General features: G+C 47.6%; 1 protein-coding gene across 1 annotated transcript in view; it reads left to right on the top strand.

Moving 5' to 3' along the window:
• Positions 1-17,446, top strand: part of TNN (tenascin N) — a gene marked incomplete at both ends in the record, with an annotated part of 55,368 nt that overhangs the window by 17,689 nt on the left and 20,233 nt on the right. Inside the window, 7 exons of the mRNA XM_080698353.1 lie at positions 2,881-3,144; positions 4,585-4,848; positions 7,870-8,133; positions 8,901-9,164; positions 11,114-11,377; positions 13,859-14,122; positions 15,493-15,756. Of these exons, the coding sequence (XP_080554479.1) occupies positions 2,881-3,144; positions 4,585-4,848; positions 7,870-8,133; positions 8,901-9,164; positions 11,114-11,377; positions 13,859-14,122; positions 15,493-15,756 (1,848 nt within the window). The remainder of the gene's footprint in view (positions 1-2,880; positions 3,145-4,584; positions 4,849-7,869; positions 8,134-8,900; positions 9,165-11,113; positions 11,378-13,858; positions 14,123-15,492; positions 15,757-17,446) is intronic.

The following is a 17,446-nucleotide window of genomic DNA, read 5'->3' as shown; positions in this document are numbered from 1 at the left end:
CGTAGTTAGGGATGCAGTTCCAGCCGTTTGGCCAAGCTCTGCCATACTACCCGAGTGGCTTTGGGCACGTTCCTTCACCTCTCTCTCAGCTTCCTATCAGTAAAATAGTGCACGTGTGTCTACATCATAGGGCTATTGGGAAGGTTACAGGAGTTCATTCATTTAAAGTGCCTGCCCTGCAGCAAGTGCTGCATAAATGATAGCAGTGAGCATTTCCTGGAATGTCAATCAGCATTTGGCCCTTGGGCTGTTCTGTGGTTTAGTGTCCTGGATCCTGTGGGCCTCAGAGAGCTGGTCCCTAGGGGGGAGGGAAGCTGGCAGTTGAAGGTGAGCTGAGATCTAAATTTGTTTAAAGTTGGACTTGGCACCGGGTGTGGTGTAATCCCCGCGCTTGGGAGGCAGAGACAGGAGGATCGCGCAGGTTCGAAGCCAGCCACGCTGGCATAAGAGACCCAGTTTCCAAAAATAAAATAGGTCTGGGAGTGTAGCCCGAAGGTAGAAGGGCTTTCAGGAACCCCAGTACCACCAAAAATAAAATAAAAAAATAAAAATAAATAAAGTTGGACTCAGCAAAATTTTTAAACAGGATCAGATAGGATCTGTTTTCAGCTTTAGAGACGAATCCATTTCTGTTGCAGCTACTCAGCTCCACCAAGGAGGCCTGGAAACAGCCCCAGATAAGAGTGTGCACATGGGCTGGCACAAGTATTGTTGGACCTGTCGGCCCCCAGGAAGCACGCACCCTCCCAGTAATCACTCACAGGCAGAAGTCGATGCAATCTGCAAGAGGTTTTATTATGTCCAGCGCTGGGGTCGCCTCTCAAGTTGAGGAATCGACCCTTAGCAACAGATGTTGGCAGCTTTTATACACTTTAATTACAGAGGCGCGGTTAACCTTAGGTGTTTTACTATCATTGGTTTTTATTTTTAACCTGTCTCAGGCTTGGGTGGTTTGGCCAGAGATATCATTTTTTAGCTCTAATGACAGTTTGTGGTAACCAAGGTCCTGTTATTCTGGTGAGTGGAAAGTCCCTGAATTGTTACTTTTGTCTTCTAACAACGGTTGATGGGGAGCTAGTTCCTGGAACACAGGGAAGTAAAGTCCTAGTAACGGCAAGTCCCAGTACCTGCAAACAGGGGCACTGGGGCGGAAAGTTCCGAATGCTGAGGCGATTGGGGTACTGGGGTCCTACAGTATGTTCCAATAAAGCTTTATTTGAAAAGATCCTCAGTGGGTCACATTTGGCCAGTGGGTGGTAGATTGCCACCTCCTGATGGCAGTTACATGACTTTCTGTTAATTAGGATTTTGAGCATTGCTAAAAGAAAGAGCACATGGGTCAGCTGTTTTAAGACAGGGGAGGTTGGACTAGAGGCGAGTTTCCCTTCTCTCGGGAAAGGGTGGGGTGTGGGTTGCCATGGGGAAGGGCGCAGGCATGGCATGGAGCTGGATTCTGGGGGAACAAAGATAAAGGATGTGGTTTGTGCTTGCATGGCGTTCACGGTCCTCTGGGCAGAGAAGACAAGTAAGAGAGATACAAGTACAGTGAGTTGTGTCCAAGAGGAAACAAGTATTCCTGGAAGCGTGGGAGCCGAAAGGAGGGTACCACCCACACACTGGGGTGGGGAGACTATGGGAGGAGGAGACACCTGAGCAGAGCTGGGGGACCTGCTGATGGAGGCGGCAGTGGGAGCCGCCTGTGCAGAGGCCTTGGCCTGTGAAGGTGACAGGTCAGGTCTTCATGGTGTTTTGTGGTGGGCAGGTCTGAGGGGCCATGGAAATGAAGGATGAGGCTGGGGCCTTAAAGCCAGCTCACAGACCCTCCCAGGAGCTGAGTCGTTGGCGCTTACATGACAGGTGTCTGTTTAGCAGTGTGAGTGCTGGTCCGCGAGGCCGGTCCTCACACTTGGCCATGAATTTCACTGAGCTGGCCCGCTGTGCTTGGCAGGCAAAGCTCTGCTGGTTTGGTGCATTTGCTATCTTGAAAAGCTTAGCTTTTTCAAACAGGGTAATAAAGGCATCATTTTCTAGCCATACACCAAATTGCTTTGATTTCTGACTCTCTCTAAGGGTTTCTATCTTAAGGACAAAGTGATATTTTATATCTCAAGGGCTATTAGTAATGACAGCTATATAAGCATTTATTGTGCAGAATCTCCTGCAGCATTTACTATAGCCTCGCATGGAGGTTCTGATCTTTCCCTCTTCGTAGACATAAGAAAACAGAGACTTGAAGTACACAGCTTGTCCCACGTGAGCATCCAGGGGATGGCAGAGCCCAGATTCTAGCCTGGTTCAGACACATAGAAATCTGGACATATTTTTCAACTAGGGTTGTTTTTATTAGACCAGACTTCAGACACCATCAATTTAAAAGTTTTCCTTCTTGGTTCCTGGCCACAGACATGTTTTAGATGGAAAGAACTGACAGCTCCTATTTCTAGGATATATTTTTTCTTCCCAAAGAACATATTAGAGCAGATGCAGAGATTTATTGAAATACGGTTGCTTTCAGGTACAAGGAGTTAGGAATAGAAAGAGCGTGGTTATGTAAATTTGGGGACCAGGAGAAATTTGGATGTGAAGACTAATTCTTTTTATCCAGAAGCAAGATGTAGGAAAAATTTAGAGAGTTGCTCTATATGTTAGCCTGGTCTGAAAACTCTTTTTTTTAAATTTTTTTTTTATTTTTTATAATGCTAGTAGCTCACTCTTGGAATTTCTGACCACTTCCTTAATTAAACCCCCAGGTTCTCTCAATAAGTGGCGTATAACAGACTCTGAAATTATTGAGGCCGCTATTTTGGCTGTGTACGTGCTGGTCCTTCAGGAACTAGAGTATGGTGAAGTCTTCCTTCTTATTTTGTATTTTCCTTAAAGAAATCGATGGTCCAACAAACCTGGTGACTGACCGGGTGACAGAGAACACAGTCACTGTCTCCTGGGACCCCGTGCAGGCTGAAATTGACAGATACGTGGTGAGCTACACGTCTGCGGACGGAGAGACCAGGGAGGTGCCAGTGGGGAAGGAGAAGAGCAGCGCCATCCTGACGGGCCTGCGGCCGGGCGTGGAGTACGAAGTCTACGTCTGGGCCCAGAAGGGAGACCGGGAGAGCAAGAAGGCCGACACCAAGGCCCCGACAGGTAACTAGAAAAGATGGTCAGTTGAAATTAAATTTTGAGTTTGTGGGTTTGAGTGTGAATGGTACCAAAGGTGGTGGCCTGAGATGAGAGACCAGCTAGAGTCTTAAAGATGCAAAACGGTAATTCCTAGAGCTGGGCGTGGTGGCTCATGTCTGTAATCCCAGCATTTGGGAGGCTGAGGCAGGAGGATCCGGGTTTGCGGACAGCCTCAGCTACTTAGGGAGGCCCTCTGCAACTTAGTGAGACCCGGTTTCAAAATCAAGAATAAAAAATAGGGTAGGAGGTGTAGCTCGGAGGTTGAATGCCCCTGGGTTTCCATCCCCAGACCTGGAAGAAGAAGGAGGAGGAGGAGGGGGGAGGAGGGGGAGGGGGAAGGGGAGGGGGAAGAGGAGGGGGAGGAGGGGGAGGAGGGGGAGGGGGGAGGGCAATAATCCCTAGTGTGCATATCAGTAGAGTGTTCTACCCTGACAGTCATGAGCTGCTCATGAAACCACCTGACCACCAGAGATGAGAGGCAAAGTTGTATGGCAGCAATATTTTTGCATATTTAGCCAAGATGCATAAAGGGTGTAGTTACTGTGAGGTCTGTGATAATACTCTTTGATAAAATGAAGACTTGATGTTCCGTGTGGTACTAAGCAGATATTGTTCCTTCCACATTTTAGGGAGCTAAAAGCCAACAAAGAATGCGAAGTTTGTAATGATCCCGCTTTTGAAGTTGAGAATCAGGGGCTACTTCCTCTCCCTGTACCTTGCTTCCTTTTTTCTGTACTAGGAATCAAACCCAGGGCCTTGCACATTAGGCAAGTGCTTTACCACGTCTTGGTCCACACGGACACTGTCGTAATCCCAAAGAGCTGATCACACAACTTGCACAAAGGAAGATTTTGTTTTTACTCACATTTTTTTGAGATTGAGGTTCAGTCCATTTGAGGATGGGTTTGCAGAGCTCAGGGCATGTCAGCAGGAAGCAGAGAGGAGACTGCAGCCTCACATGGCCGAGGCTGGACGCAGAGAGAGAACGAGGGGTGGGTGGGGCTTACATAATCACCAAGGCCCCCCCCCCCATCCTTGGCAGCCAAGCCCCGCCTCCAGCGTTGCCGCCTGTCTCTGTGAGGGGTAGGAGGACACTTCAAATCCAAACCATTACAACCACTAAGCTACATTCCCAGCCCTTTTGTTTTGAGACAGTGTCTCCCTAAGTTTCCCAGGCTGGCTTTGAACTTGCCAACCTCCTGAGTCACTGGGACTATAGTTATGGACCACCACTACTTTCTCCCATGGCTCCTCCCAGAAACGATGGGTGGGAATCCAGTGACCTTGTGCTGGACTCAGGATTCCAGTCAGAGTGCTAGAAGAAGAAAATCGTGACAACAGGCTAAAGGGTGGCTGTTCCTTCCATTATCCGAACTTAGGCTTTCCCAAACACGTTCCTTTCAGACATTGACAGTCCCAAAAATCTGGTGACTGACCAGGTGACGGAGAACACGGTTACTGTCTCCTGGGACCCCGTGCAGGCTGAAATTGACAGGTATGTGGTGAGCTACACGTCTGCGGACAGAGAGACCAGGGAGGTGCCCGTGGGAAAGGACAAGAGCAGCACCGTGCTGACGGGCCTGCGGCCGGGTGTGGAGTACGAGTTCCACGTGTGGGCCCAGAAGGGGGCCCAGGACAGCAGGAAGGCCGGCACCAAGGCCCCCACAGGTAAGAGCGTGCGTCGTCACTGTACCGTCTTCCAGCTCCTGGTCCAGCCACGTTGGTTTTCCTTCTCTGTCCTTGGAAGTCAGGGAGGCTTTAGATCAGAGTTATCATTCCATATTCATATGTACCTCTTGTGTACCCCACTTATTTTTTTTCTTCTTTTTATACTGAGGGTAAGCCAGGGGCATTATTCCCCGAGCTATGTATAGCCCCAGCTCTTTTTAGTTTTTGGTAAAGAAAATGCCCATGTCCATCCTTTAGTTCTGGCCGGCCATTTGCGAGCTAACTGCCTGCCTGGGGTGAGGGGACATCTCAGCCTCTCTGTCTTGTGTTTTCTTTCTTGTACTTTAAGCACCGTTCTTCAGTTTGTGAAGTAAATTTCAACTTCTGACCCATCTGTGTTTGACACAGCTGAGGGGAGGTCAAAGCTCAGAATGAAGAGGTGTGTGGGCCTGGAGGAGAAGCCAGGCTCAGGGGGAGGGGCTGTAGGAAGAGGAGGGAGGAGAGGTCAGGAGGAAAGGCCAGGGAGAGGAGGAAGAGACTGAGGGAGTGGAAGGGAGGGCAGGGCAGGGGTCAGGAGGAGAGGCGGGGGTCATGGAGGGTCCGGCTCAACTGTAACAGTCATGGCTGATTTGGGCCTAGCATGGGCCTGGAGAGATAGGTGACTGCTTCTCATGAAGCGCTCTTGTTGCTGTCTTCCCTGGAGGTCTCTCAATTAACAATCATATGGGCCAATACCTGTCGCTTGTTCCCCTTCTACACTATCTGGGGCTATGCCAGTGCCCATGATGGAGTCCTTTGCCTCTCTCTCTCTCTCTCTCTCTCTCTCTCTCTCTCTCTCTCTCTTTCTCTCTCTCTCTCTCCTGGTACTAGAGATTGAACCCAGGGACATTCTACCTCCAAGCTACAGCTCTATTTCTTTTTATGTTTTATTTTGAAACAGGATCTTGCTAAGTTGCTGAGGCTGGCCTTGAACCTGTCTTAGCTTCCTAAGTATTGGGATTGCAGGCATGTGCACAGTGCCCTCACTCTTCCAGCTGGTCCTCTAGGATGCTTCTGACCCATTGTCTGGGTCCCACTTGGAGACATCTGGTCTGTGGGGACACATCCTTTGTCCAGTCAACTGGATGCATGAACCTTTTGCAATGCCTCAGGCTCTTTTTAGCTCTGCAGCAGCACAGTCATCCTTTCTCCTGCCTCTCAGACATTTTCAGAAAATGTCAGGCACCATCCCATGGTGTTCTCCGAGTTTTGGGAAGGGCTCTCAACCTTGGTGCTCTTGGCAGCTTGAGCTGGATGCGTCATTGTAGCGAGGTTGTTCTTGTGCACTGCGGGATGTTTAGCAGCACCCCTGGTATCCACCCGTCAGGTGCTGGTAGCTTCCTGTTTCAGGGAGCCTCTTACTCTGTGACCCAGAACACCGATGAGCACAATTCAGAGCAAGGAAGATTTGTTTGCTCACAGTTCTGGAGTTTCAGAAGGCTCAGTCCATGTTAGGCTGGGTCATGCCTGTGGAGCTCAGGGCATGGTGCTGGAAGCAGAGTACAAGCAGAAGGACTCTGCCCTCACATAATGGAGACTGGAGAGAGAGAGAGAGAGAGAGAGAGAGAGAGAGAGAGAGAGAGAGAGAGAGAGAGAGAGAGAAAGAAAACAAACAAAAAAACTCACGGACTCCTCCTCAGCAACCAAGTCTCCAACATGGCTATCCTGTCTATGATACAAGGTCTGGGACACATTCTCAGTTCAAATCATAACATTTCCCCATCCTACCAAGTTGTGGCAACTCAAACTTTCTTCATACATTGTTAATAAACCCTGTCGAGCTCTCTTGCCCTACAGTATGTAATAACAAGCTCTGTGAGGAATCTTCCTGAAATTATTTAAGGCCTGGGTCCTACCTATGGGACTCATAGCATAACTCTTTCCAAATAATTCTTTAAGTCCTACCTCACCAGCTTCTCCAACCTCTTTTATAGCCTGGAGATGCTTGGTCAGACAAGGGTCATAAACTGCCTTTGTTGTGGCTGTGGCTGGAATATAGATGCCACTTAATGGAGTCACAGCCTAACCAACCGTCTGTGATAGGAACTATGAGCTCATGACGCCAGGAAAGTGACTTTTGCAATGAAATGTTTAGAACAAAGAAATGGTAGTATTTTCCTGGTAAATACTCATTTGAGTGCCTCCTGTGCGTGTGGTGTGGAGGAACGTAATCTATTACATTTATAAAGTATCAGCAAACTGATATCATTAATAATGATAGTTGATGGTCATCGGGTATCTGTTCAGTGCTGGGAACAGTCATAAGAGACACATTATTAATTCATATAACACAAAAACTACAAGATATAGAGTAATAATATTCTCCCCCTAGCACATATCCCTTGTTTTGTTCCTGTGGAGGAAATTGAGGAAGACAGGCTGCTTTACCCTTTATTACATTTTGAATCATGGAGTGAATATTCTGAGGCTTCACAACCCTAAACACTCTAATATTTTAACATTTTCAAAGCAACTTTTCTATTTGATTTTTTTGGGATCTCGGTTTATAGAGCCAAGCAGATATGTACAAAAACTATTAGCAACCCCATCTTACACATAGAGAATGAAAGTGAAGTAACTTGCCAAAGGTCATAAATAAGTTAGTGAGCTGCGAAGGTCGACACATGCATGGGGTGTACATAAAAGAACCTAAAGGTTTGACTAGCTGGAGATTTTGGAGAGGAAGTTGCTGAGACATGGGCAGAGGTGGCCAAGGCTACAGCTGGTGGATGACAGAGCCGGGACAAGATCCCTGGTCCTGGCTCTGCCCCAATCCCTCTATGTCTAGCTCTTGTGCTCATCTAGTTCTGCTTTCTTGATGGAGCCAAAGTCTGTGGAGACAAAGTCTATGTCCATGGAACAGCTGGAATCCCACCTATGAGATGGGAAAACCACAGGACGGGAACCATCTTGGGCCAAGCAAAATGTGCCCCTCCTTGGAGCCTATAAGTAGTGTTTGTTGATTTGCAAATTTCCTTTTAGACATCGACAGCCCCAAAAACCTGGTGACTGACCAGGTGACAGAGACCACTGCCACTGTATCCTGGGAGCCGGTGGAGGCCAACATTGACAGATATGTGGTGCGCTACACCTCTGCGGACGGAGAGACCAGAGAGGTTCCAGTGGGAAAGGAGAAGAACAGGGCTGTCCTCAAGGGCCTGAGGCCAGGTGTGGAGTACATGGTCGACGTGTGGGCCCAGAAGGGGACCCAGGAGAGCAGGAAGGCCAACACCAAGGCCCCCACAGGTAATGGACATCAGTCTTTGGAAGAGTGACACCTGTCATGCTAAACCCATGGGAGGGTGCTTGATTTTCCTTCTTGGACATTGGCAGAAACCAACGATTTGCAGAAGATGCAGATACTAGATGTTTTCTACAGTACTCACAACTTTCCTTACTACGATTTAACATGCACCCCAAGTGTGGACCTTACACTTGGTCCTGCAAAGATTAATGGCGTTTTGTCGCATCTGCTCACTGTTTCTCCAGTTGTGGATTTCCTTTGTGGTCAAACATTAACCTATTTCTTCTTGGAAAGGAAAAGATATAAGGAAACTATCTATGTTAGGGTCTGTGAGCTGACAGAGTTAGCTGATTATTTACATTTTTGAGTTCGATTCATAGAATATTCATGGAATATCAGGAAATATTGAAATCTGTTTGGTCAAAGAACCCTTTTTACAAATGAGGAATGGGAGGTGCAGTTGGGGGCAGCTGAGGCCACAGCTGGCCGATGGCAGAGCTGGGACTAGATCCCTGGTCCTGGCTCTGCTTCTCCAGCAAGGACTAGACCTCGGCCCCTCTAAGTCTGGATGTTATGTGCTGCCTCCTTGAGGAGACCAAGAATCCAGCCGTGGAGACAAGGTCTATGTCTACACAAAACAGCTGGAATCCAACATCTAAGATGAGAAAACCACAAGAAGAGGAACGGGAAACAGTCTTAGCCCAAGCAAAATGGTGTCGTTCCTTGGAGCCTATTAGTAGTGTTTATTGATCAGCACTTTTCCTTTTAGAAATCGACAGCCCCAAAAACCTGGTGACTGACCAGGTGACAGAGACCACTGCCACCGTGTCCTGGGAGCCGGTGAAGGCAGACATTGACAGATACGTGGTGCGCTACACCTCTGTTGATGGAGAGACCAGAGAATTTCTGGTTGGGAAGGAGGAGACAAGCACTGTCCTGACGGGCCTGAGGCCGGGTGTGGAGTACACGGTCGACGTGTGGGCCCAGAAGGGGACCCGGGAGAGCAGGAAGACCAGCACCAAGTCTCCCACAGGTAATGGACATCGCTATTTGGAAAAGTGACACCTGTTCTGTTAAGCCAATGGAGGGAGGGTGGTGTTGGTTTTCCTTCTCTGACATTGGCAGAAGCCTATGCTTTTTGGAAGACCCAGATGCTAGGCCTTCGTTGTGTGACTCACTCCATTCTTCAGTTCTGTTTACCACATAATTTAGTTACTAGAAGCTCGCATCCGACCTTACAGTGTGGTCTCATAAAGATCAATGGTCATAGGCCACATCTGCTGCCCACTGTTCCTCCAACAGGGTGTTTCCTATGTGGCCAATCTCAAAATATTTCTTTTGAAATGCAAGAGATACAGAGAAACAATAGTGTTAGGATCTCTGAGCTGAGAAATGGCTTCTTCTATGATCTCTTTGGAACAAGGAGGGGTCATTGCTTTCTTTGTGAATAAATCTCCTTTTCCACACTCTTACATTTGAGGAGCCTGTGGTCACAATTATATGTGATAACTATGCCTAATTTTAAAGTTTTTTCAACTTTATTTCCTCATTTTAAGGGACTGCCTTATTAGGATGTATTTGCATACAATAAAATTCACCATTCCCACCAGGCGTGGTGGAGCACACTTATAATCCCAGCATTTGAGATGAGACTGGAGGATCACGGTTTGAGGACAGCCTCAGCTACTTAGTGAGGTTCTTTGCAACTCAGTGAGACCTTGTTTTAAAATGAAGAATAAAAATATAGGGCTGGGGGTGTAGCTAAAAGGCAGAATGTCCCTGGGTTCCATCCCTAGTACAAAAAAAAAAAAAAAAATTACCACTCTGAAGTGTGCAGGTCAGCAGTTTTCATATGTTCACCAAGTTGTACAAATATCACCACAGCCTGTTCTAGAGCATTTTCATCACCAAAAGAAACCTCCCTTCCACCACCAGTCACTCCCCACTGCCAGCCCTCTAGTGTTTGGCAGCAGCTGTCTGTCTTAAGAGATTCCATTTTGAACATCTCATATCTATGGATAAATAAAATATGCAGCCTTTGGTGATTGGCTTCCTTCTTAAAGCATAATATTAAAATGTGTCAGCACTGATTGTACTGTGAATTAGTATTCCATTGCGTGGCTTGACCACATTCTCGTGATCAGTCCAGCAGTTGTTTAATATGTGGGTTGTTTCCCCTTTAGCTCTTATGAACAATGATGCTGGAGGATTTGTGCATAACTGTTTTTCAGTGCTGGGGATTGAGCCCAGGACCTTTTGCTAGACAAGTACTTTAGCACTGCGCTACGCCCCACTCCCCTGTGCGCAAGACTTTGTGTGTACTTTCACCTTCATTTCTCAGAGGCATATGCTAAGCATGGCTTTACTAGTGCATCTGGTGATCCTCTCTGTAATTTTTGAGAAACTGTAGGATGTTTCCGTTGTGGTGGTGTGATTTTGAATGTCTACCTACAACGAGTGAGGGTTACTCTGTTCACCTGGTTTGTCCTGAGGAGAATTTGTGGGATTGGTCGAGTGGGAGTCGGCATCCACATCTACCACAATGTCCACATTTGCAGCTGAGTGTCCTCAAGTACTATGAAGGGCAGGAGTTCCGTAAGTCACCTAGTTAGCTGATGATACACTGGGTTCCAGTCATGAAAAAGCCGTGGAATATCAAAGCGTCCTACGATCTGTCTAGTCCAAGGCTCCCTTTACAGATGAGGAGTGGGAGGTGCAGACAGGCAGCCGAGGCGTCCAAGGCCACAGCTGGTCAATAGCAGACCTGGGACAAGATCCCTGGTCTCTCTAAGTCTGGGTGTCAGGCCCATCCCACTATCCTGTGCTGCCTCCTCGAGGAGACCAAGAATCCAGCTGTGGAGACAAAGTCCATGTCTGTGAAGCTGGAATCCAACATCTGAGATGGGAAAACCACAAGAACAAAATGGCGTCGCTCCTTGGTGCCTGTTAGTAGTGCTTATTGATCAACACTTTTCCTTTTAGACATCGACAGCCCCAAAAACCTGGTGACTGACCAGGTGACAGAGACCACTGCCACCGTGTCCTGGGAGCCGGTGGAGGCCGACATTGACAGATACGTGGTGCGCTACACCTCTGCGGACGGAGAGACCAGAGAGGTTCCAGTGGGGAAGGAGAAGAACAGCGCTGTCCTGACGGGCCTGAGGCCAGGTGTGGAGTACACGGTCGACGTGTGGGCCCAGAAGGGGACCCAGGAGAGCAGGAAGGTCAACACCAAGGCCCCCACAGGTAATGGCTGTCACTCTGGGAAAGTGACACCTGTCAAGCTAAGTCTATGGGAGGTCAGTTTGGGTTTTTCTCTCTGATGCTGGCAGAAATCAATGTTCTGTAGAAGACCTTTCTCCTACGACTCACTCCATCCTTCGGTATGCTTTAACACATTAGCTCACTCTTAGCTCACTTTCCAGCTCGTAGCTAGGTCTCATAAAAACCAACGGTGAGCTGGGTGTGCTGGCACACACTTCTAATCTTGGTACTTGAGAGGTAGGAATAGGAGGATCCCCGGTGGGAGGCCAGCCTCAGCAACCTAAAGAGACCCGCAGCAACTTAGCAAGACCCTGTTTCAGTTGTGTATTTCCTTTGTGGTCAATCTCAAAATATTTCTTTTGAAATACAAGAGATATGACAAAAAGCCATGTGTGTTAGAATCTGGGAGCTAAGAACCTTAGGGAAATGAATTTTGTTGTGATCTCTTTGGAACAAGGAAGGAATTATTGACTGCTTTTATAGCGAACAAATCCCCCTTTGAATATGCTTTACTATATTTGAGGATCTTGTGGTCCCAGTTATATATGATAATGATTCATAATTTTAAAGCTTTTTCATCTCTTTTTTCTCATTCTTTGAAAATAGCTTTATTAAGATGGATTTAGATGCTACAAAACACACCCTTTTTAAGTGCCCAGTTGAGCAGTTTTAGTCTATTTACAGAGACGTACAACAGTCACCACAGCCTGTTTCAGAGCATTTTCTTCACCAAAATAAACCTCATCTCCACCTCTTAACGGCTCCCCAGGCCCAAGTCCATCCCCACCCCTCAGCCCTGGGTAGCAACTGCCATCTGTCTGGATGAACAGATCATCTGTCTGAACATCAAATATGCATAGATAAATCAAATGTGCGGCCTTTTATCATGGCCTGTTTCATGACGCATACTGCTTTTCAGGTTCACGCATGTCGCAGCACGTGGAGGTGTTTTACTGTGAATTAATACTCGATTGTGTGGATGTACCCCACTTTCTTCGTCAATCCATCGATTGTTCGATGTTTGGTTTTCCGCCTTTCTGTGATTATGAGTAATGACTTGTGAGCATCCATGCACAAGCTGTTACTTGCACATATGTCTGCATTTCTTTTAGCTTATACTTCGGTATATAATTCCTGGATCAGCTGTTCATTTGGTATTTCTGTATTTTTCCTTTTTTCTTTTTGCATTGGGAATGGAATACAGGATCTTGTGCATTTTAGGCACGCATTCTACCCCTGAGCTACATCCCTAGCCCTTTTCTAAAATTCTGAGGCCGGGTCTCACTAAATTGCCTAGCTGGCCTCAGAGTTGTGGTCCTCTTGGCTTAGTAACCACCTGAGTAGTGGAGATTATCGGCATGCACCACAAGACCTGGACACCTGGCTTGGTGGTTATTCTACCTACCTACCTGCCTATTTATTTATTTAATTATTTATTTATTTTGGTACTGGGGATTGAACCCAGTGGCATTCTACTCCTAAATGCCCTTTGTATTTTGAAACAGAGTCTAAGTTGCTAAGGTTAGCTTCAATCTGCAATCTTTCTGTCTTAGCCTTCCAAGTATTGAGATTATAGGCATGGATCACCACATCCAGCATCTTTAATTTTTAAGGAACTGCCAGTATGTTTCTATAGTGATTTTACCTTTTTACATCCACCCCAGAAATGAATGAGGGTTATTTTCTTCATTTACTTGGTCCTCAGAGGGAGCTCTAGAGGTATAGAGCAGGAATCAACATCTGTATTTTGCAGCTGAGAATCCTCAAATACAGTGAAGTGTGGGATTTCTACAAGTCATATATAGTCAGCTACTGATTCGCTGGGTTTGCTTTGTGAACCCAACCTGTGTAGTCTAGCTGGGCACAGTGGCCCATGCCTGCAATTCCAGCTGTGTGGGAGGCTGATGCAGGAATACCTCTAAGGCTAGCCTGGGCAAATTAGCAGCACCTTGTTGCAAAATAAAATTTATAAAAAGGGCTGTAGACATAGCTCAGTGGTAGAGCACTTGCCTAGTGTGGGCAACATCCTGGCTTTAGTCTCCAGTACTGCCAAACAAAGCAAAACAAAAGAACAAATAAGCAAAACCATCTGTTTAGTCCCAGGCCCCCATTTACAGATGAGGAGTGGGAGATGCAGTTGGAGGCAGCTGAGGCGTCCAAGGCCACAGCTGGCCGGTGACAGAGCTGGGACTAGATCCCTGGTCCCCGCTCTGCCTCTTCAGCGAGGACTAGACCGCAGCCCCCTAAGTCTGGATGTCATGTTCATTCCAATGTCCCGTGCTGCTTCCTTGAGAGAGCCAGGAATCCTGCTGTGGAGACAATGTCTTTGTCCATGAAACAACTGGATTCCACCTTATGAGATGGAAAAACTGCAAGAACAGGAAAGGGTCTCAGCCCAAGCAAAATGGCGTCGCTCCTTGGTGCCTGTTAGTAGTGTTTATTGATCAACACTTTTCCTTTTAGACATCGACAGCCCCAAAAACCTGGTGACTGACCAGGTGACAGAGACCACTGCCACCGTGTCCTGGGAGCCGGTGGAGGCCGACATTGACAGATACGTAGTGCGCTACACCTCTGCGGACGGAGAGACCAGAGAATTTCTGGTTGGGAAGGAGGAGACAAGCACCGTCCTGACGGGCCTGAGGCCGGGTGTGGAGTACACGGTCGACGTGTGGGCCCAGAAGGGAGCCCGGGAGAGCAGGAAGGCCACCACCGAGGCCCCCATGGGTAAGGGACGCGGCTCTCGGGAACTTTTAACACTTGTCATGCCAAGCCTATGGAAGGTCAGGTTTGGTTTTCCACCTCTGACATGGGATGAAATCAGCGATTCATGGGTGGGCAGGATGGTATCTCTTGAGAGTAGACTACGCACACTGTACCTCACCTGCCCCTCACTAATTTCTTGGACATCAAATTCTTGTGTAAGCCCCCAGCTATTTTTGGATGGTTGTGCCCATCGTCTCCTCTTCCTAGTGCATGGGTCTTTGCTGGAGATATGATTGATGGTCTCTTAGAGAGTTTCTGAGTAGGAACAGAAAATGAAAATAAAATAATATCAATAAGAGTATATTATTAAAACTTTAACTTCAAGAATATAGATTTCCCATCTGCCATAGCAAGTAGAGGTATGTGGCTTGTTTTACTACAAATGAATCATAATTATGAAACACGTTTTTAAGTATACATGATCATAATTTTTATGGATGGGTGCTCATGGCATGGGCAGAGAGAATATATAATGAGGTAAGGCTCTTTCTTAGACAGGATGGGTAAGTGGTAATCATTAGCGTATTGGCAGAAACACCCAAATTAACAGTTATTTAACCGAGAGAGAAGTTTATTCCCCTCTGGAGAGTGGCAAAGTCTAATTGGGCCAGGGTTTTGAGGATAAGGATAACTCTTTTGTTATATTCTTATTATTATAAAAGAGATATCTGCAGCCATATCTTATATGGTGATCGAATCTGCAAATTAGCATGACAGGTTAACCCATATATACGGAAGAATTTTCAAGGAGGGTTTCAGTTTTTGGTAGTTCATTTAACAAAACGCACTGAGCACTTTCCATGTGTCCTCTGGTCTGCTGGGCACTGGGGAGGCCCAGGGGAAAGGGGTGCAGCTCTCTTCCTCTGGGTGCTTATATTGGAATCCAGCTCGTAGAGCCTTTTCATATTGAGTCTTCGACAGGATGGCAGACCAGAATCTTAGCTCTGTGAGAGCAGAGCCCAGGCTTCTTCAACCCCAGAGCCTGAACTCTGCCTGGAGCACACTTTGTGCAGACTAGGACTTTGTGCAGACTAGGAGCTAGAGATAACTTGCTAAATAAATAAAGAAATTTGTTTTGTTAAACTTTTGGTAGAGGCTGTAGCCCAGATTTTCAGGTTCTGGCTGCAAGTGCTTTCACGTGAAAAGACAGATACATCTGAGCAGAGAAGCTGCGCGTCCATGAGACAGCTGTAAGAATAAAAGAAAAAAAGCAAAGGTGCCTGAGATGAAAACCCAGGAAACACGAGAGGCCCCGGCGCTGGCCACGTGGCCGCCAGTTTCTGCACCCGGGGCCTGTTAACAGCACATGTTGATCAGCCCTTTCCTTTTAGACATCGACAGCCCCAAAAACCTGGTGACCAACCAGGTGACTGAGAACACGGCCACCATCTCCTGGGACCCCGTGCAGGCCGACATTGACAGGTACATGGTGCGCTACACGTCTGCGGACGGAGAGACCAGGGAGGTCTCCGTGAGGAAGGACAAGAGCAGCACCGTGCTGACGGGCCTGCGGCCGGGCGTGGAGTACACCGTCCACGTGTGGGCCCAGAAGGGGGCCCGTGAGAGCAAGAAGGCCGAGACCCAGGCCCCCACAGGTAAGCGCGCCCTTTGGAAATGTCCCGCCTGTCCTGCTAAGTCCTCCCAGAGAGTCTCGCCATTTGCATAGTAACCAGCATCTGCATTCCAGCCAGCGGTCAGGGGCCTGCAAAGGGCAGGGCGTGACCGAATACTGCCCATTCTGGTTCTCACATGACCAAGCTGGAGTGCCAGATGCCCTGCAGGAGAGGCTAGGAAATGAGTCTCCAGCCGATGGCCACATGCCTGGCTTTAACAGCAACGTTGACTTCATGGTACATGGTAGGCTGCGGTAGCATTTTATAAGGAGACTGAGAGGTCAGGGAGGAATGTCAGGACTTTTAAGTATTTAAGTTTTACATACTTGTAGGAGCTCTTGATTAATTGATTATTAGTTTCACAAAGGTTTATTGTGTGTCTAATACAGGCTGGGTACTGGGGTGGAGATGCAGTAGTAGATTAAACTAGGGGCTCAGAATGGCCCCTAGTCTGCAGGGCCATTAGCACGCAGCTGGTACTATGGGCCACGGACCTGGGGAGAATCCATGACAGAGAGGAGAGGAGGCTGCAGATGATCCACACTGGGAGGTTTCTAACCAAGGGCCGAGGGGGAGGCAGGGGCCAGCGAGTTAGGAGAAGCATCAGGGAGTGTGTAAGTCACCGTGCAGCCGAGGCTGAGGGTTCCCAGGAGGAGGAACAGCCCAGCCCTGCCGAACGCTGCTCAAAAGTCAAGGAGGATTCAAGTGTGCCAGAAAGCCGCCCATGCAGGAGTGACTGGGGCCTGGACCAGCAGATGCAGGGTCTGGTGTAGACAGGTGCCAAGCACGGTCGAGCTGAGGGGTGGGCAGGAGGTGAGTGGAGCTGAGGTGTAGACATTGCTCTTGAGTCCATGGGTCAGATGTGTAGTGAAGGGAAGGGCATGGGGGGACAGGGGCTTCTGGAGCTGCTTGTCTTAAACGAGGTCATTTCAGCAGCAGTTTGGGGGCTTATTTTATTGCTCAGATCTTTACTGTTAGTTTTAGTGATAACTATATGGCCAGAACATTTCTGTATTGATAAATATAGAGACTATAAGACTCCTTCCAGTTTTAACATCTGGTGGCCCATTTTCCCAGAAAATGAAACTCCGAGATCGTTTTAACCCTGTTTGTGTTTGTTATTTATTTGGTTGTTTACTTATTTATTTTGTGGTACTAGGGATTAAAACCTAGGCATTCTACTTCCAAGCCACACCCCAGCCATATTTTTTTTTTTATTTTGAAACAGAATCTTGCTAAGTTGCTGAACATGTCCTGTAATCTGTGATCCTCTTGTCCCAGCCTCCTAAGTACTGGGGTGATAGGTGTGCCCCACCACACCCTGATTACCCCTGTTTGTTCTGTTTTGTTTTGTTTTTGGCAGTACTGGGGATGGAACCCAGGGACATTAAACCTCTGAACTACACTCCCAGCCCTATTTTTTACTCTTTATTTTGAAACAGTCTCACTGAATTGTGGAGGGCCTCACTAAATAGCTGAGGCTGTCCTCGAACCAGGATCCTCCAGTCTAGCCTCCCAAATGCTGGGATTACAAATGTGTGCACCACGCCTGGGTTGCCCCTGTTTTACGTGGAATCATACCATTATTAACAATAACCAGCATGGGGAGTCCCTAGGTGTGGGGCGAGAGGGTGTCCTTCCTTGATTCTAAAGTTCAGCATTTTCTACATTT

The sequence above is a fragment of the Muscardinus avellanarius genome, assembly GCF_963383645.1.
Source record: "Muscardinus avellanarius genome assembly, chromosome: 7".
NCBI lineage: Eukaryota > Metazoa > Chordata > Mammalia > Rodentia > Gliridae > Muscardinus > Muscardinus avellanarius.
This window is presented reverse-complemented; position numbering and strand designations above follow the sequence as displayed.